This window comes from Stigmatopora argus, chromosome 18 (assembly GCF_051989625.1).
Source record: "Stigmatopora argus isolate UIUO_Sarg chromosome 18, RoL_Sarg_1.0, whole genome shotgun sequence".
Lineage (NCBI taxonomy): Eukaryota > Metazoa > Chordata > Actinopteri > Syngnathiformes > Syngnathidae > Stigmatopora > Stigmatopora argus.
The window spans coordinates 8,580,272-8,598,960 of record NC_135404.1 but is presented as its reverse complement, the minus strand read 5'-3'; the positions used below and the strand labels follow the sequence as shown (position 1 = coordinate 8,598,960).

The following is an 18,689-nucleotide window of genomic DNA, read 5'->3' as shown; positions in this document are numbered from 1 at the left end:
GTTGCATAGTAACAGTAAATCTGGCTCTTTTCACTACAGGCTTGCCAGATAGTGAAGATAAAACATGGATTAAAAAGAAAACCAAGTAGTTTGCCACTCCCGGTTGAAGTCAAACTAAACAATAACACCACCATTAACCTTTCTAGATGTTTTTGTTTTCTTAATATTGGATGAAACTTCAAACATCCCTTCCACAGAATGGAGGTTTGGGATGAGTGTTGATTGATAGGCAATCGAACCTCCTCCTGTTTTGTTCAGCATCACGTCTGAAGGGTTTAGCCCCGCCCCCTCCTCGCTCCCTCCACCCACCATCACCACCTGTGCATCTGCTACAATCAGGCCGACTTCCAGCGTGCGACGATCGGACGCCAACAATCACGCCGATCGCTCTTTTTTAAACGAAATAACAAGATGGATTCCTTTAATTTCCCATTTTAAACATCGTTTTTCATTGAAAAAAAGAAAAGAAACGCCCCGCGTCACATGTTGAAGCGAACTCATCAGAAGCAACAGCGTCGACGGCGTTTTCTCTTCACCATCCATCCGTCTATCTACCTTGTTGTTTTCGGTGATAAAAGCCTTGGTTTACGCACCGGATGACGCACGAAGATCGGATCCGCTTTGCTATCGCGACGCCGGAGCCCCCCCAAGCCCCGATTTTGATCTGATCGGAAGTTGCTCGGCAACCCAGCCGCGTCAAGGCAACTTTGGCCGCGGCCGCCGGCGACTCCGACTCGCCATGGCCACGGAGGGCCACCGATCCCCGCCGCTTTGAGTCGCCTCGACCGCCGCCGCCGCCCCCCCGCCTCGGCCCCGGCCTCGGGGGTGACCGAGCACCATGCCTAAGAACCGGGAGAAGTCGATCCTGGACCCGTCGGTGCACATCACCAAGATGAACATGATCATCCCCTTTTCGCCCGACGTGCCGTGTGACAGCAACGGTCAGCGCATGTGGTGGGCTTTCCTCGCCTCGTCCATGGTCACCTTCTTCGGGGGGCTTTTCATCATCCTGCTGTGGAGGACCCTCAAGTACCTGTGGACGGTGTGCTGCCACTGCCAAGCCAAGAAGAAGGTAGGATTGCATGAACATGCTTCCAAAATGTTAAAACTGCCACTTGTTGGTTGCCACTCTTTTGCAATTATTCAACTATAATGGGAATAAGTATTTATTTTCATACATATCTAACATGTACATCTTAAATGTTAATAGGTTTTAATATACGTGAACTGTATTTAAAAAGTGACAATTCACTTATTGACAATAGATGTCCAATCCAATTGGGTTGTCAAAAGCATCACTCTGTCAATTTGAATCTGGATTTTATACAATTTGAATGCAAAACTATCGATACTCAGCTATTTGTTTTTCTATAACTCCAATTCACAAAAAAAAGGCAAATGAGATTTTTGCTCTACTCTTTAAAGTGAAAGATATTTTAGCATTTTTGTCAACTTGTCGCATGCCATTTTATGAGCCACATGATTGGACGACTGTCATCGTCAATTAGCGTTCACAAAAAAAATATAAATAGAAGTATTGTAAATGTATCTATCTTGTTGAAATGTTTTTAATATATACTAATGACAATAGTACTCTCCTCCAGTAGAAGTACACTTTTAACTCCCCTCCTTGTCCAAATATATTGGACGTCAATTATTGCTGTTAATGTTACACATGATCATAATAACTGGCAATAGTTGGCTTTTTTGTTTTGTTCCTCATATTGGTTCTTTTGATTGGATGAGGGACTAGTTTGAGTGAGTCTTGACGTCATTTCAAATGTGGTTCTTGACGTGTTCTCATATTTTTCTTCTTTATTTTTGTGTCCTTATTTTGCATGCCCATCCACCATGTACCCATTTCAGTTAAATGTTGTCGCGAAAAAGTGCAGCTCCCCCGTGAACGGAAAAGCAGCAACGGTGAAGTTTGTGATTTAATAGAGTGAAAAAGTTTAAGGCAAGTGTAAACCTCAAAAGAAATGTGGGAAAAGTGCAAGGTCAGACTTTTGCACGGATAGGAAATCTTTTTGGGTTGTTGTTGCTAAGCAACTGGCAAGCCACGGGCAGCAGGTTTGTGCGCTTTGAAGAGTAAATCTGGTGTTGAGTGCACAAGCATGGAGGAACACCTCCTACCTACCATCTGCACCCCCCCGGCCCCCATACACCCATATTATACTTTATCAGGATGTCATGATTGCATTGGCCCCTTCCACACTTCTTGTTTGGCTATTTAGTTCCGGTTTGAGTACTGATTACTACCCGTAGTGGTGCTAACTTTTAGGCCTGCACGGGAAACCTGTTTGACTGTTGTTAGCTCAATTTATTTATGTATTTATATACATATATATGCTGTACATCCTCAACAACTCTAAAAATGTAAACTAATCATCAATTGTTATGGGAAAAACAAACAGTTTGGGGATATTTTGGACATTTCAAACTTCTTGAGCTCACCCTAATCATAACTATTATAGGATAATGCAAGAGATATAAAATCCTGATCAAATACCTTGGATATGTATTACGGAGGGGAAAATAGCCCATCTATTTTTGTAAACAGACGGTTCTTAACACCAACATAATTTTTCCCCAAAATCAATTCTGCAGCACAAAACATGGTTGTGAAAAAAGACATTTCAATATTTAGTTCTCATTCATTTTTTCCACCTAATTCCGATCTTCTAGAAATGAGGCGCAATTTCCGTTATCTCTAATATGAATATAATGCGGTTATGGTGAGTTAACCAAAGTCTTCCCAAACAAGTCATCTGGTGAAGAATGTACAATTTTTGATATGTATTGCAAACCCCCAAAAGTTGCAATGTGATTTTTTAATTTTATATTTCCCCCCAATATCACGAGGCCTAATCTAAAGCACAACAACTAACTCAATAACTCTTAGGTCAATAAGTCAAGTTTGCCTGCTTAGCATCTTTGTTGCAGAGTCTTACATTGCTATATTTCGTTACCCCACCATTTGCCCCAAACTTGTCTATCAGGTGACTTTAATATTAATACTTTATCGTGTTTGCTTCAGGGTCAAGCCGCCCCATTTTATGCAGTTGTTTCCACATTACCTGGTTAGCGTGTTCTCAAGCCCTTGCTTAATACTGCCCCACGTAATTGAATTTTGGAGCACGGCCATCAATTTCCCACCGACCGTCGCAGTTATGAACGAGCCCGAGCGCTTTTAGGGCATAATTTTCTATTTTTATCTGTCTGCTCTTTTTATTTGAGTAGGATTACGCCCTAAATTATGAAGCAGAGGGATGAGGCGTCTGGCGCGGCACATAAAAATCCATCAAATCAATACTTTTTCTGGTGCGTAGAGTCAGGCTGTGCTTCTTAGAGCGCCTTCTGTGCACCTCGGCAGCCCTTAGCAACAGTAACTAAGGTAACTGTGTTAAAGCATGGGATTGATGTCATCGTTTACAGTATCGCGGTGGTCCAGTTTTCTACCTATGCTGAACTTTTTTTTCTCTCTCAAAGTACTGTGTGAGAAAATTAACATCCGTCTAAGTCGTTTGCTGCCGTGGATGGTGATAGATGTCCAATCCATGTGAAGTGGGAGAGGTTGGCAGCGAAGGATTGTCAGGCCTCACAATCCCAAGTGACCATTACTAATTTGCACCTTATCTACATGTATTATTTTGGATAAAAAAGTTGTCGAGTGATGGAAAAACCGAAAAGATCGATGGAGTTATCGGGACAATCCTCGATTCTAAAATTACTTGAAAGCCACACCCGCGTGTGTCTTGACTTTGTCATTCCACGTGTTTATTCATACCGCGCCGCTAGAAACAAATGCGGAGATTTACAACCCAGCGGAAAAACACGTGCGGCATACTTGGCGAGGGGTTGCGGGGACGGTGAACAGGCGCTCACGCCCAGTATTTCGCTGCTCGCGTGTGAAATGCGCCATGCTAAAATGGCTGGCACCGACAACAAGGCACACGCGTGCCCGTGAGAACACGCCGACAGCTTTGGACTTGAAAGGCGGAGGTCACACAGGCCTCAAGGTTGCATTTGTTGGCTTAGTGGGCAAGCCCAAGCTCTCATCACATACACACACACTCTGTTCACTGTCTGACCTATTCCCGTGCAATATGCTGTGTATACTATACTATAAAGACAGTACAAAAGGAAATGCGAGTACCATGAAAGCAACTAGCTTTATCAATAAAGGCTCACTTCTAGAAATGTATGATTATAAAAAGACAAATCAACCCATTCTATTTGATGCCAATGACTGCCATATATTAATAAATATATAGGGTGAAGTATATCTGAAACAACTGAATTTTTGTGTTATACATTTAAACAAAATATTTTTTAGAGTTATTTTGAACAAGATCCTTTTTTAAGAATAGACCAAAAACTATTCATTGGATTGGATTGGATAACTTTATTCATCCCGTATTCGGGAAATGTCGTTGTCACAGTAGCAAGAGGGTGAGGATGCAGAAATAGGAAAGACATTTTAGACATAAATAGATGGGTAATAAGTAAGTTAATAAATAAATACATGCATAAATATATAAATAATAAATAATCATGTTATATTATCGGTGCATGGGCTCAAATATTGTACATTTTGCATCAATGTAATTAATTTGTCAGTATAGTGGTATTCCCTCATTTTCTGTACCGCTTATCCTCACAAGTTTCAGATGGCGTGCTGGAGCCTATCCCAGCTGACTTCGGGCACTAGACCCATATACCTAGGGCCAATTTAGAGTATTCAAAACTACCCTGCATGTAAAAAGTGAAGTCCAGAAAGAACACTTTTGAACTTGTACGATAAATAATGCTGTTGCACAACAACTGTGCACACTGAATTGAGATCAGCCGTTCCAGTAATCTTTTCCAACCTCCCCAATCATTTCAACACGGTCGTCCTGGGCTTTTTCATAATCAAAGTGTATTTTTTACAAGGACAGGATGATTGATTCTACTGTCTCCCCGCTTTGTTTCAGGAGGTGCACCGGCTCACCACCGGCGACGGCGTCCTCAAACGCACCGACAAAGACGGGGTGGCGGCGGCCAGCGAGGTGGGATGGATGACGTCCGTGAAAGATTGGGCGGGAGTGATGATCTCCGCTCAGACGCTGACAGGGCGAGTCTTGGTGAGTCCCAGCGCCCAAACGTTGTCGTCGTCTGATGATTGTCGGCCGGCTTATCTCCGCGCGGCCAGACAAAGAGCGACGAGCGCTTTAAACTGTGTATTAAGGTCACGCGCTTGGCATCCCATAATGCCCCTCGGGAATCAAGGGAGGGAATCACATCTGGTCAAGTGAGGGCGGTTGCCACGGCGACTGTCGGGTTTCCGACAAATGCCTTCAAATTGAAGATGGCGAGCGGAATCGCATCGGTTTAGAGAGGAAGGTTTTCAACCCTGTTACTTTTTACGACGTTATTGCCTCTACAATAGTATTTCTTTGCTCTAAGAAATTAAACGCAAAATAAAATTACAATAATAGTGTCAGTCAGTGTCTAATGGGGGCTTAGATAAACGTAGCAGATGCGGTTATTCAACCCTTTATTACACTATTGGGCCACACTAAAACCCAAATCACAGTCGGTTACACGCACATTTTGTTTTGAATTGAATTGAATGCTTTTATTGTCATTATACAAGTATAATGGGATTTAAAGCTTTCACCAAATGGTGCACAAATAACAACAGACAGACAAATCAATAATCGATAAATAAGTGGTCCAAGTGAGGTCAGCAGAGTGAAGCGGGCTTGTTCCGTCTGAAGTCCAGGATGAGTTCCATGGTTTTTGGAGACGTTCAGCGCCAAGTCGCAACACTTGCTGAGTCTAAGGACCTCATCTCTGTAGGCCGTCTCATTCCCCCCTCTGATCATCCCCACCACCCTTGTATTTTATATGATCTTCAATGTTAAAGTTGAACTAACACTGACCATTCCAAGTGATAAATAGTTGCCCAAAATGGATTTGTGTAGGTTTCCATCCCAATTATTGCAGTTTGTTTGCTCTGCTAGCTCGCTGATGCTTTAATTAGCCACGAGAAGTGTTTGAGCAAATAAAATTTGATTTGTCAAAGGGCCCTCGGAGCAGAAAATAACACACTGTTGACTCTAACAACAATGTGTTTGTGTTGACACATGCCATGTCTGTCATGCTGGGCTTTATTGTTTCCTATATGAGTTTAGTAGTTGGAGTTTTTCATTTGGTATTATTTATTATAAGTTTATATTTTGGTTGTTTTATTAAGAAAGAGTAACATCAAAAGTATGACTTCGTTTATGGAAAGTACCATCTTAAAATGTTTTGGGATTCTGATTTTTCAAACATTTTTCTTTTTTTTTGCCAAGAAAAAATGCAGTTTGTCCTATTTTGTCATTTGAAAAAAATAGCATCAATATTTTGTCTTTTTTAGGAAACAACAATCAATGGTTTACCCTCTATTTTGTAAATCAGAACAACAATCTTTTTTGGGCTTAGAAAAGCCAACACTTTAAAAAAATTATAATTCAATGTCACATTTTTGGGAATGTTAGTAGTTTTAGTAGTAGTATTAGTAGTAGAACATGGGATATCAGTAGTTTGTCTTTTTAGGAATGTGTACAAGCGATAGTTTCTCCTATTTGGGGAAAAAGGCAAAAACAGATCTTTTCGACCCAAGACGCATATCAAATATTAATCAATATAAAAATATTATTCAATATATGTGACCTAGTTTCACACTAAGCCAGCAGAACTGGTTTTGGGTCAAACCAAGTGGACAGGACCCCCTGTCGGTAGCTGTCAAATGAATAGAGCTCACTTTATCTCACATTACAAAGTGTCGAGGAAGTGCACAAGATCGGATGACAGAAAGTGGAGGGAGTTCTCTTCTGTCTTGTCTTTTGGGCCAAAACTCACAATTGGTGATGAATACATGAATTCTGCCTAGTAACAAGTGACTGAGGTGTAGGAACTTAAGCATTGGGCTCTTCACCACAGCGGAGTTACAGGTGGATTTTTTTTCCTCAAAAATCTACATTCATGTACACATTTGGGGCTTTTTTGGAAACTTTAGACTTTATTTGTGCCTAAAATGCTTAATTCGTCTTAGTCAAATAGACTTTTACAAAAATATCTTTCTTTGTTAAACTTTAAAAGCAACCTTTTTTCCATTTCCGATTAAAAAAACTGATTTAATTCTTGTATAATCTTATAATGGTTTTTTTTAAATTTAAGATGACTTTATCCTTGGTACGTTAAAACTTCTTGTCTTTCAAGTTCCCGCTTTATTTTCCCATTAAGATTGGCTTCATTCTCTTAAATGACTCCATTTCACTACTCTACCGAATTTGTCTACATATTAATTGTGTCGTACAAAAACAAATGCTTGTTTTGTCTTCCCCTTGATTTCCTGCCACTCATAGTTTCCAAACATCCGGCAAAGGTCTCTGCTTGGGACAGCTTGCCAGTTCGTATGTCATTTCAAACAATAAACCGCTTTAATTCGCACACCATGTCACTGGACTTATATGAGCCGGGCCTCCCTTTTAACGCAGTGTCGTTCACCCACGCTAAGCTCTTTTGGCCTCCCCGCCACGCCACTATTTGGGACGCGGCGAGGAAGGCTTAAATCACAACAGAGACGCTACGGCAAACATGGCGTCGGCCTCACGTCGAGATGCCCGTACGTACATATTGCATGCCCTGCATAATGGAGCATAAAGCTCACAAAGCACTCATTAATGAAGCCAGTGAGCACTGCCCGGTGTTCTGAATGTCGGTCGTCTCTTTTGTGTTTTCTTGACGTCAATGTTGCGTCCCAGGGCACGCCATACACGCACGCACCTTCTAATAAGCCTCCAAGGCCATGAATACTTCAGCTCTTGACTATTTATACAGGATAGAATGCTATACTTCCCTTATTGTGCAGTAGAAGACTCAGTGACCTTTGATAAAAAGGTATACAAAAATAAATATCTATACTTTCAATAAATTGGTGATATAACTAGATGAGAACACACTGTGCGTTTGTATGGAGTTTGGATTTTTTTGTAATGATAGTTTAAACTCTGGAGATTCAAGTTAATGAGTCGACATCTACTGCATAAAGTACTGTATTTTTATGGACTATTAATTGCATTGGATTATAAATCACATTTTAGGGAGAGCAATTTTTTATTTGGTCCAAAAAAAACATAATTTGAAGTAGACAGTTAAATGGAGGAAAATTGGCTAAATGGGCACCTGTTAATGTAATATTTAGAATTCTGGATAACTATAGCCTAAAAATGACAGCCTTTCGGTTGCCAGAGACAAAAAAAGAAGACGTCGTATTTGAGTATTAATCTATGAAAAAAAGGGCGATTTATAGCCTGGAAAATATGGTGTATGCTAATTAACATTAGTCCAGCTAAATCAATTCACATATGTTATCAATAAGCTAGTGGCACTTAATTTTATTGAGCTTTTGTCTATTTAATTTCATTTTCTGAACTGCTTGTCCAAGGGGTGCTGGTGCCAGTCCCAGCTAACTAACAGGAGACCCCCTGAATCAGTGGCCATCCAATTACTGAGGTTTTTTTTTATTATATGTAGTTTTACAGCAAACTTAACTCACGAGTGACAATACACACTTTAGGTTAAGTGTCTTGTTAATATTATTGAAACAAATAAATTATTTGGAACGATAAGGTATAGTTCTCACCAGTGTTCCCTCTAAGCTGCGCGCGTGCGCAATTGCGCACTACTCTCGTCCTTGCTGCGCAGCAGCAATCATATGGCGCGCAGTAAAAAAAAAAAAAAAAAATCGGTTTTTTTTTTTTTTTTTTTTTTTACCCCTTTCCCCATGATGGCGCCGTTTAAGCGGCAGCAAGTGGCAGTAGCTCTGTCCACTTATATTTTTCGTGTTTTACAGCATGTTTTACATGAAAAATGGACAGGTCGCCGAATGGACGTTCCGCCGAACGTTCATTCGGCGACCTGCCCGTCTGTCAAACGTCCGTCGGCGAAACGTCTTTAGGCGAATCATCCGAGTACCGATGATGTCGCTCACACTGGTACTCAGTGCGCTCAGGGAGGTTGACTTTCTGCTCAGACCAACGAAAAATTAGAGGGAACATTGGTTCTCACTAAAGCAACTGACACATGATTGCCTGCTTGTGCTTGTCGCATGAAGCCATAAGAGATTTCCCCAAAGAGGAAATATGCTATAAAAAATTCATGCTGGCTCTCATCTATTTTTTTTATTTTTTTGACAATGCAATTCCGCATCATGAAGATGAATAGAGGCCCGTGCTCATTTATTATGGATGTTCGCCACTCTCTTGTTCCGGGTGGCCTTTTGTGTCTCGGCTCTTCCGTGCACACGCGTTCAGCATGAAAAAAGTATTTTGACACGTTAAAAAGTGCAAAATCTTTAAAACCCATACGGTATGATATATGCGTTGTTAGCACCATAAATTTTGTACCTCTGTGTTAAAGATTCATGTTGAATTTAAATGAACAAGCTGGTGTTTATGCAGACTAAACATGAATAATCTGACAAATATATACATCAATTTAGTTTACAATATAAAATTAATGTACAACTGATGTTGCTTTTTTTGGGGTGTTTAGATCACAATTCTTTGGTTCGATTTGTGGTAGCAAACAAAATAATGTACTGTCATCTATTGGTGCACTGTGGAATTACATAAATATATTTTTGGCAGAATTTAGACATTAAACTGTTCACAAAGATCTCATTTAATGTGACTTTATAGTAATTTGAGTAGGGTGATTTTTTTTAAACAAAAATGTTCATGTTTAATGTTTTATGAAACGTGGTTTGAAACATTAATTATTCATTATGATTATCATTATTTTAAGACAATTCAACATTTTCGTTCAATTGTTAGCACAAAGGCTTTTTTGTCCTCCTTTTTGTGCTTGATGCTTGAAAGAAGACGCCGCTGTCCTTAACCTTCCAGATTTATTTACACTATCCCATACATGTAAGTGAGCGGTTCAATTTCTCATTTACCGTCAAGACCTACTACTTAACCAACGTTAGTAATTGGAGGCCCGCTGATCCAGAACGGTAAAATTTTCAAAACCGGCACTCCAAACTTGGTCAAAATCAATAGATGTTTTGTTTTTATATATTTTTTCATCATTTTAAATTATGCACGTCATATCACAACTTATTTATGGGAGAAAAAACAATCTTGTCTTCCCCATTTCGGCTCTAATCCGGATCGTTTTGGTGACCGGTAGCAGACGAAAACGTCATCGCTGACTGCTAATAGTATTGTCATGACAAATATATACATCAAATTAGTTTAAGCATGATATGTGCACGCGCATTAACCTTTCACACGTCCGTCCGCTTTTTCACTATATGAATATAGCGCATCAGCAAGCAATGTACCCAAATAGTCAAGCTGTCAGCGTCATACAGTGATATCTGCAGAATCTTGAATTTAGTGCATACTGATTAGGCACCCTGTCCACTTTGGGGATAATGTTAGACTTTTAAGTGGGCCCTATGTGAGGTAATATGTGCCGCGTTGTGTTTGTACTGTTTATTATTGCTTACTAAGGGGAATTCTAATTGGCCGAAGTTGACAGGTATGTCTTTTGTCTTTCAGGTGGTGCTTGTGTTTGCCCTCAGCATCGGCGCTCTGGTCATCTACTTCATCGATTCTTCCGAGTGAGTCACTTTTGCTTCCATAATGTAAGGTTTTAGCGTCCAGTGTAAGTTAAAAGGTCAAACCCTGCAAGCTAAGTTCAAATTCCCCGTGCTGGGTGAGAACAATTGGCCATTAGACGACAGGAAGTAGGGTAGACAAAGCAGGAAGTGGCCATTAGGAGCCAGCGCCGACGTTATTCGATGGTGGCGTCAATGGGGTGGCTCGGTCATGTCGATGTCCCGGTGTCCGCTTTCACGGCGTGCTCTCGTTACCTTTTCACCTGGCGAGCGCTGAACTTTTAAACTTCGGCTCGTTTTTCATCTCCCGACCGGCTTGGGTTCTGCACTTTGTGGAGCGCCATTGGAGTTTGCCGACTATAATTAGGCCGGCGCTCGATGACGGACATGGCGTGCTCAGCCGGCAGAACCAGGCCGCTCTGGTTTGGAGATTATGACTTGTATGATTTGAAATCCAATTGTGGAGTTGTAGTCTATCTTGTGGAATCTTATTTTTCATCACGTGGGATGTAAGCGAGGTTTGATGCTGGTTGATGCTTGGCAAGAGAAGGTGGGAATGGTCGCCAGGCAATCGCAGGCATCGTCGTCTTTGATGCCAGCGGTCTTTTGGTGAAAGTCATCTTTTTTTCAAATGTTTTTAAAAAGAACATTTACAACAGATGACATTCGACTAAAGAAAAAATCACTTTATAAAATAGTATGACCACTCCGCAAATAAAATAAAAACACAAAAAAATCCAGAATTTTCTCCCAAAATGCAACCACTTGCCTTTTTTTATTTAAAAATGTTGACTTAACATTAAAAAAAAAAATTTGGGGTGCAAAAACAATGACAACTGAAAACATTAAACAATGCTTTTTTAATTAAAAAAAACTAACTGTATGAGTAGCACACGTTTACACATAAATATCTATAAATATTTTCTGCATTTAACAATATACAACGTGATTCATCAGTGAACTAATTGAACCAACACCCCAACAATAGCTTACAAATAGATTTTTGTTGTTGTAAAAGTCTAAAGTGACCAATAAGACTATCGATTAAATAAGTACACGCTTAATTTCTGCCCCGACGTTGATTAATTCTTCTTTTTCCATCCTCGACCCATCGACGTTCTTGCACAGCACTCCCTGTCCAAACGGATTGGACGTCTAATGCCCATACCTGTCAACCAATTGCTCCCATAATTAAGCGATTAAAAAACCAACAAATGCAACACGGCATATATTTACTCACATAGGGCGCACTTAAAATGTCATCCAATGTGGACGGGGTGCCCAATCAGTATGCACTAAATTCAAGATTCTGTAGATGTCGCTTGACATTGCTTGCTGACAGGCTATATTTATATAGTGAAAATGCCGTCAATGACGTATATTTTTTCACCCGGCAATCCATTTTCATGCTGACTAAGCCTTCATTTATAGTGTGGTGATCACAAATGTAGCATCCTTCTAACTTTTGCCCTGTTGACGATTTCTCTTTATTTGTGCCAGATACGAGTGTTAATAGAGGGTGAGGCTTCCCGACCACATTTCGTACGGTCACCTGACGTCCACGCGCGAGCGGAACGTGACCTCTGCATGCCCTTAAGCCTTAAACTGCTGCTTTCCAACGCCGCCATACCAAATAAAACGCGGCGTGCGGCAGCGCTTTAAGGGTTAAATATGCACTCTATTCCAATGTCCTGCTTGCAAGTGCATGCCTCATGTTAGCATTGGACTGCACTGAGCCGTGCTTCTTTTTGACGTCTTTTCTGGTCAAAAGACGCTGAATTTTGATGACGGCGACTCGGGATGGGAGAGATTTGCGGCGGATTTTGACTTTTGTTGTGTTCTGTGTGTCCCTTAGCCCCATCGAGTCGTGTCAGAACTTCTACGAGGACATCACGCTGCAGATCGACATGGCCTTCAACATCTTCTTCCTTTTGTACTTTGGCCTACGAGTGAGTTGAATTAGAAATTTTGCCTTTCTTTGATTTGTACTAATGCTAAAACCTGAAGCGTTTGGGTCTGAAATTAGTGGAATTTCCGTTATTCATTTTATCTAGTTCATTTTCTAATGCCTTTTTGTGGAAAATTTATAGTATGTTATGAATGATTTAAACCATTTTGCTTTTATAATATGGTCATTGCGACAACTTTGACACGTATAGTTAATACTAAAATTACATTTTTTAAATCAGAAAATATTTTTTCCACCCCTATTTTATTTGGGATTTTATGTAATGAGATTTTGTTTTAATAATTTACAAAAGTCGATTATATTTGGGTTTGCTTTTGGTTCTCGTATGGATATTGACTCATGTTTGTGGAACCATAATTTTCCTATCAACATAAAACATACATTAAAATACTTAAAAATGCATTATTGCAACAAAGTATATTGTTTATAAAATTATATTTAATAACACCATTGGGAAAATCTGCCACTGAAAAACATTGCACGGAATTATTTGCATTTTTTATAAATCATTTTATGTCAATTTCATAAAATTTAATAGAATAGGACTCTTGAGAAACACATTTCAAGTCCTTTGAATAAAAGTTGTATGAATCCAAAGTGACGTGTTTGTCAAACACGTCCCGAGGATTGACGACCGCATTAAAACCAATCCTTCACGTGTCATAAAAATGAAATATTGTCCCTTGCAGTTCATCGCCGCCAACGACAAGCTTTGGTTCTGGCTGGAGGTCAACTCGGTCGTGGACTTCTTCACCGTGCCGCCCGTTTTCGTCTCGGTCTACCTGAACCGAAGCTGGCTGGGTAAGCGAATCGTGGTCACATCATTGGCCGCCATTGACGGGATAGACGTCCGATTCTTTGGTGCTCCCAGCGCCAAAGGATTGGACGTTTAGTGCCATTGATGGCAGCCAATGAGTTAAAAATGTTATCCATAGGGAAGTGAGTGGCTTTGTTGGTCGCAGGAAATGAAGGATTATGGGGGATCATTTTGAGTGGCTTTCAGTGTTTTTTTTTCTTTTCGACTGTGGAACAGGGACAACAAAAAACCACACAATTGTACACACAAGCTAAAAGTGCTTTGAATGGGTTGCGTAATGTCATCAAGGCGTGGCTGAATAATGTTTGAAGCTCTGGTAAGGATGTTTGTTACATTTAGTGCAAGTTTGGCGTCAGCTAGTGGACATTTTGCTTCAGTGTCATTTTATGGGCAAATTTCACGTTATTAGGTGCACTTGTACACAGTATATGGCTATGTGAAATTTTTGTTTGTTTGTTTTGATGGAGATTTGTATATTTTTTCATCTGACTAACGTATTGTTAGTGTTTCTCTTTTGATATTTTACCATACAGTAGTGTGTATACAGTATAAATAGACAGGATTTTTCAAAAATGACATAAAAACACTGAAATAGTCGCTCAATAATGATTAAGTCAAAAATATTTTGTTTGCTTAAAAGGTATGATTAAATATGTGAAAGTAAAATGCTAGACAAGTAATATCTAATGAACAAAAATATTCAACTCATTTAAAAGACGACATAAATTGGACATTATAATAACTGATTGACAATGCCATTATGTTTTATGTTTTGGTTTCCTATTTAATTTCTTCAGTATCTGATAAAAAAATCAAATATTAGATACAATTGTGTCAAATATACTAAAAGAATGACTAGAGCTGAATCATTATAATTAAATAAAACAGAATATTTTGATTGCCACAGTTATGACAAAAATAAAACGTGTTAAAAATCAAATAACGCATGCATTGAAATCCATAACTTGAAATGTAGTCACGTAATAAAACAAACAAAATGCAAACTTGATGTAGCATTGCATGTAACGTTATTTATTTGAATAACTCTCACAACAATAGCTTTGTCCCAGTCCAGCATCTGTTGTTATTTCCGGGATTAAGCGGCGAGCGAGGATGCAAAAATCAAATAATACCCCCCTCGCGGGAGAGCTTTCCCCGCCATTTCTAGCACGCCACGTGGCGTCACGTGACGGGCATTTTCCCGCTCGAAGACAACAAGCTGTTCTTTTGCGAAGCTTAAGGGAACATTTGTCCTGGGCTCCAAGGGACGACCCGGAGGTCAGGCGGAGGATGGACGCGCACGTTTCCCCGCTTCTCGGGATGAATCCCAAAGAAGCTTATACACCGCCGCTAATATCCTGACGGCTTTAAGCTCGGCAGAAGCGCGCGAGCGGGCTAACGTGAAGAGCAAAAGTTTCGGGTCCGCTCCCAATCATGATTCCTACCAAAATGTTGGCGTACAAGGGGCCCGACGGCGGCGGCGGCGGGGGGCAAAACGCGCGTGCTGCTGGGCGGCGAAAGAAATCCACCGGTGAACTTTTCCAGAAGGGGTACCGGGTTCGCAACGGCCACGACAAAGACGAGCAAGAAAACGCCTCAGGATTGGTTTCGCGCTTACGGGCCGTCTACTACTGGGGTGAGGAACAATCACGCTAGTTTTATTTTTACATTTTTTTAGCCCTTTTATAGGGCATTTATTTAACTAAAATAATGCTCCATTGGGAAAAAAAAATGAATGAATTAATTTTTTGAACCATTTATCCTCACAAGAGTCGCGGGGGGTGCTGGAGCCTATCCCAGCGGACTTCGGGCACGAGATGGGCGACACCCTGAATTGGTGGCCAGCCAATGGCAAGGCGTAATATGTATTTTGGTGAATGTTTTACGGCTGCTTACATGAGTTTCCTAATCGTGGCTGCTGATTGGTCCGTTCGGTGCAAGGGTAAAAAATGCCCACCTGATAGTCTCGCGCGAGCGTCCCATTTCAACTTGTGTGAACGGAGGAGCGGAAGGTGCGGCACGAGGCGCCTTTTGTATGCAAAATTGATTTTCATGTGCTAGTTGGGTGTCAATATGAATCGGTTGAAGATGATGGGCGATTTTATGAAAGGTATTTTTCTTCTTGTGGACAAATGTGAGTGGTTTTAACGGGTTTTTAATTTTTTTTTTCAGGTTTGAGGTTCTTAAGGGCTTTAAGGTTGATCCAGTTTTCGGAAATATTGCAGTTTTTGAACATCCTCAAGACAAGGTAAGTGTTTTTTGGTATTTTTTTTTTTATCCTTAGCACTTTTACTAGTTTGTGTTATACCTTTGATTGCTCTTTGCTATATCAGTATTTTATTAAATTGCTCTTTTGGAATTCCTTAAGGAAATTAAAGTATTCTATTTCTATGGTACGACAAGCATTCAATAACAATACATCACTTTTTTCTTCTTCTCCAATAGCAACTCCATCAAGCTGGTCAATTTGTGTTCGATCTTTATCAGCACATGGCTAACGGCGGCGGGCTTCATTCATTTGGTAACGATTTGTGTATTTTTTCATCTGACTAACGTATTGTTAGTGTTTCTCTTTGGATATTTTACCATACAGTAGTGTGTGTGTATACAGTTTAAATAGACAGGATTGTTCAAAAACGACATAAAAACACTGAAATAGTCGCTCAATAATGATTAAGTCAAAAATATTTTGTTTGCTTAAAAGGTATGATTAAATATGTGAAAGTAAAATGCTAGACAAGTAATTTAAAAGACGACATAAATTGGACATTATAATAACTGGTTGACAATACCATTATGTTTTATGTTTTGGTTTCCTATTTAATTTCTTCAGTATCTGATAAAAAATCAAATATTAGAAAAAAATGTGACAAATATACTTAAATTAAATACAACTTTTTTGATTGCAACAGTTATGTAAAAAAAATGGTAATCATGGATACTTTTCAGCCATCTGTATTTGACAGGGGGGTATGACTCTGTGATTCCAGGTAGAAAATTCGGGGGATCCTTGGGAAGACTTCCAGAATTCTCAGGCTCTTTCCTACTGGGAATGTGTGTATCTGTTGATGGTCACCATGTCCACTGTGGGCTATGGAGACGTTTACGCCAAAACCACACTGGGCCGACTCTTCATGGTCTTCTTCATCCTTGGTGGTCTGGTAAAGAAAAGATTTTCCTTTATTTGAAAACAAAAAAAGTCGCGTAGTCTGGTATTTGAGCTATTTACGTCATTCTGATTGCGCTCATGCTGAGAGATGATGTTTCGTCCTGTTTTTTGTTGCGCTATTTTCGAATTTATCGTGGACATTTATGTTTCAAACTTGAAAAAGGAAAAAAAAACTTTTTACACTTTTAATAACCTCACCTTTTTCTCATAATCGGGACTTTTTATTTGTAGCATTACACTTTTTTATTTCTATCATCTTATAAATGTACTCTAATACAATTGATGGAATATTTAGTCTTTCATTTTCCCCATGATTTGGCTGTATTGATAAAATGATCATTTAAGCACTTTTCTTGTAACATTTGCTACAGATTTTTTTTTAAATGACCGTAGTGTTATGACGTTGGCTCGGAAATGTCATCTCTCTGCACTTGCACAATTGCCATTTGTTAGTTATTATATGATTAGTATTTATTGTAAGTTGTCAAAGCATTGCGATTTCAGGTGTGGCTCAGCCTCCTTTTTTCGCCCCTATTTTCCCCCGACTTGAAACCCACCAAGCACCTGACCTACCCGATCTTCTATCCTCCCTTCAATTACAACAAACACCCGTACTGGAATGATTTGCTATAACATGCCCTCTTATGAACAAAGCATTTCGTTTTACCCCAGAAGGAAGGATTTGAATGATCATTTTGGTAAATTTCAATGTGATATCCACTTGAAATGGTGTCATAAAGCAACAAATTAGAACGTAATCTTAATTCTGTTTAAAATTTGATGTTTTTTAAAACTTTTTCTTTATACATTTTTAAAAAGTTAAGAAAACTGATTACATCAGAGATAAAAACTTTTCTATTCAAACTTAAAATAGTCAGTCAGATGATTAAAGGAAATTAATCAATATGTTTTTCAGAAGAAAGAAAGCTACTGAATTATATTTGGTTTCAAGTTTTTCTTTTTTTTGCATTTTAACATTGTTTAATGTCGGAACAGTTTGAATGTGAGCCAAATGTGAGCTTCCACTAAATAATGAGACACTCGGTGGCTGCAAAATAATTACCACGCAATGATGAAACGGACCGTTAATACAGATTTCACTCCTTCCTACGTTAACATGACGAGTGGAAATTACCATCGTACCCATTTTGTTGTATGAAAATATACAACACATGCACTTATATGCTCCTATTAATGCCCACGATCAACTGTGACTAAATACTAGCTAGACAATGTGGTTAACTCATGCTATGCTCAATCAGCAGCAAAGATCGACTATATTTTTAGTGATCGATACATTCACAGTGAGTTCATTGCGTGTGCGGTCGATTGGTCGCCGTTCTTTTGGTCGCCGGTCTTTTGGCCGCGGTCTTTTGGCCGCGGTCTTTTGGTCGCCCAGACCGCGACAGCGGGCGACCAAAAGACCGGCGACCAAAAGACCGACGACCAAAAGACCGGCGACAAAACAAGGTAAAACAACACGGTCTACGCATCAATAAAAGCCAACAATGGCCATGAGCAGTTTCACTGAGCCGACTTGTGAGTGTATAAGAGTTTGAATGTACACGCGTTGTTCCTTTAAGAAGTTACGTCAGTCAGGGTCTTAACAAGTTCTCCAACAAAAAACAATAAAAGTCCGGGAAATTTGGAGCTTTTCTTTAGCCTAATAATTACTAGGGCATTAAGTATGACTAAATAGTAATTCACAGTTTGTATTTAGGGAATTTGAGCAACAATTTAAATGGTGATTATCAATAACCTTCCGGGCGACCAAAAGACCGGCGACCAATCGACCGGCGACCAATCGACCGGCGACCAATCGACCGTGTACCGTTTATTGAGTATTTCCTTATATTTCTTTGTAAAAATCCCACATTTGTGTAAATAGGAATTCCCAACAAATGCAATGTTTTCAGTGGAGGGCATGCTTGCGAATCATGGCGCGGCGTGTTTGTTGTTCAAAACATGGCTCTTAAGGTTTTTTGCTCTTTCATAGCCGTTTCCCTGAAATAATTCCCCCACCACGGAAAAATTGACCGTCATCCTTGATTTACTCTCTATCCTCCAAACGCGG

The 18,689-nt window shown here is 39.8% G+C and overlaps 1 protein-coding gene across 7 annotated transcripts in view; it reads left to right on the top strand.

The window, feature by feature from the left end:
* Positions 1-309: 309 nt before the first annotated feature.
* The window catches only part of LOC144092417 (calcium-activated potassium channel subunit alpha-1a-like), a 60,116-nt gene continuing 41,736 nt past the window's right edge, over positions 310-18,689 (top strand). For 5 of the 7 annotated variants that reach the window (XM_077625196.1, XM_077625191.1, XM_077625193.1 and 2 more), the window contains exons 1-8: positions 310-1,072; positions 4,977-5,126; positions 10,602-10,663; positions 12,516-12,609; positions 13,319-13,430; positions 15,619-15,694; positions 15,892-15,967; positions 16,437-16,607. In XM_077625196.1, the coding sequence (XP_077481322.1) occupies positions 839-1,072; positions 4,977-5,126; positions 10,602-10,663; positions 12,516-12,609; positions 13,319-13,430; positions 15,619-15,694; positions 15,892-15,967; positions 16,437-16,607 (975 nt within the window). In that variant the 5' untranslated portion in view covers positions 310-838. Of the gene's footprint in view, positions 1,073-4,976; positions 5,127-10,601; positions 10,664-12,515; positions 12,610-13,318; positions 13,431-14,699; positions 15,083-15,458; positions 15,557-15,618; positions 15,695-15,891; positions 15,968-16,436; positions 16,608-18,689 lie in introns of those variants that run through there. The other 2 variants (XM_077625194.1, XM_077625195.1) reach the window with 2 other exon arrangements.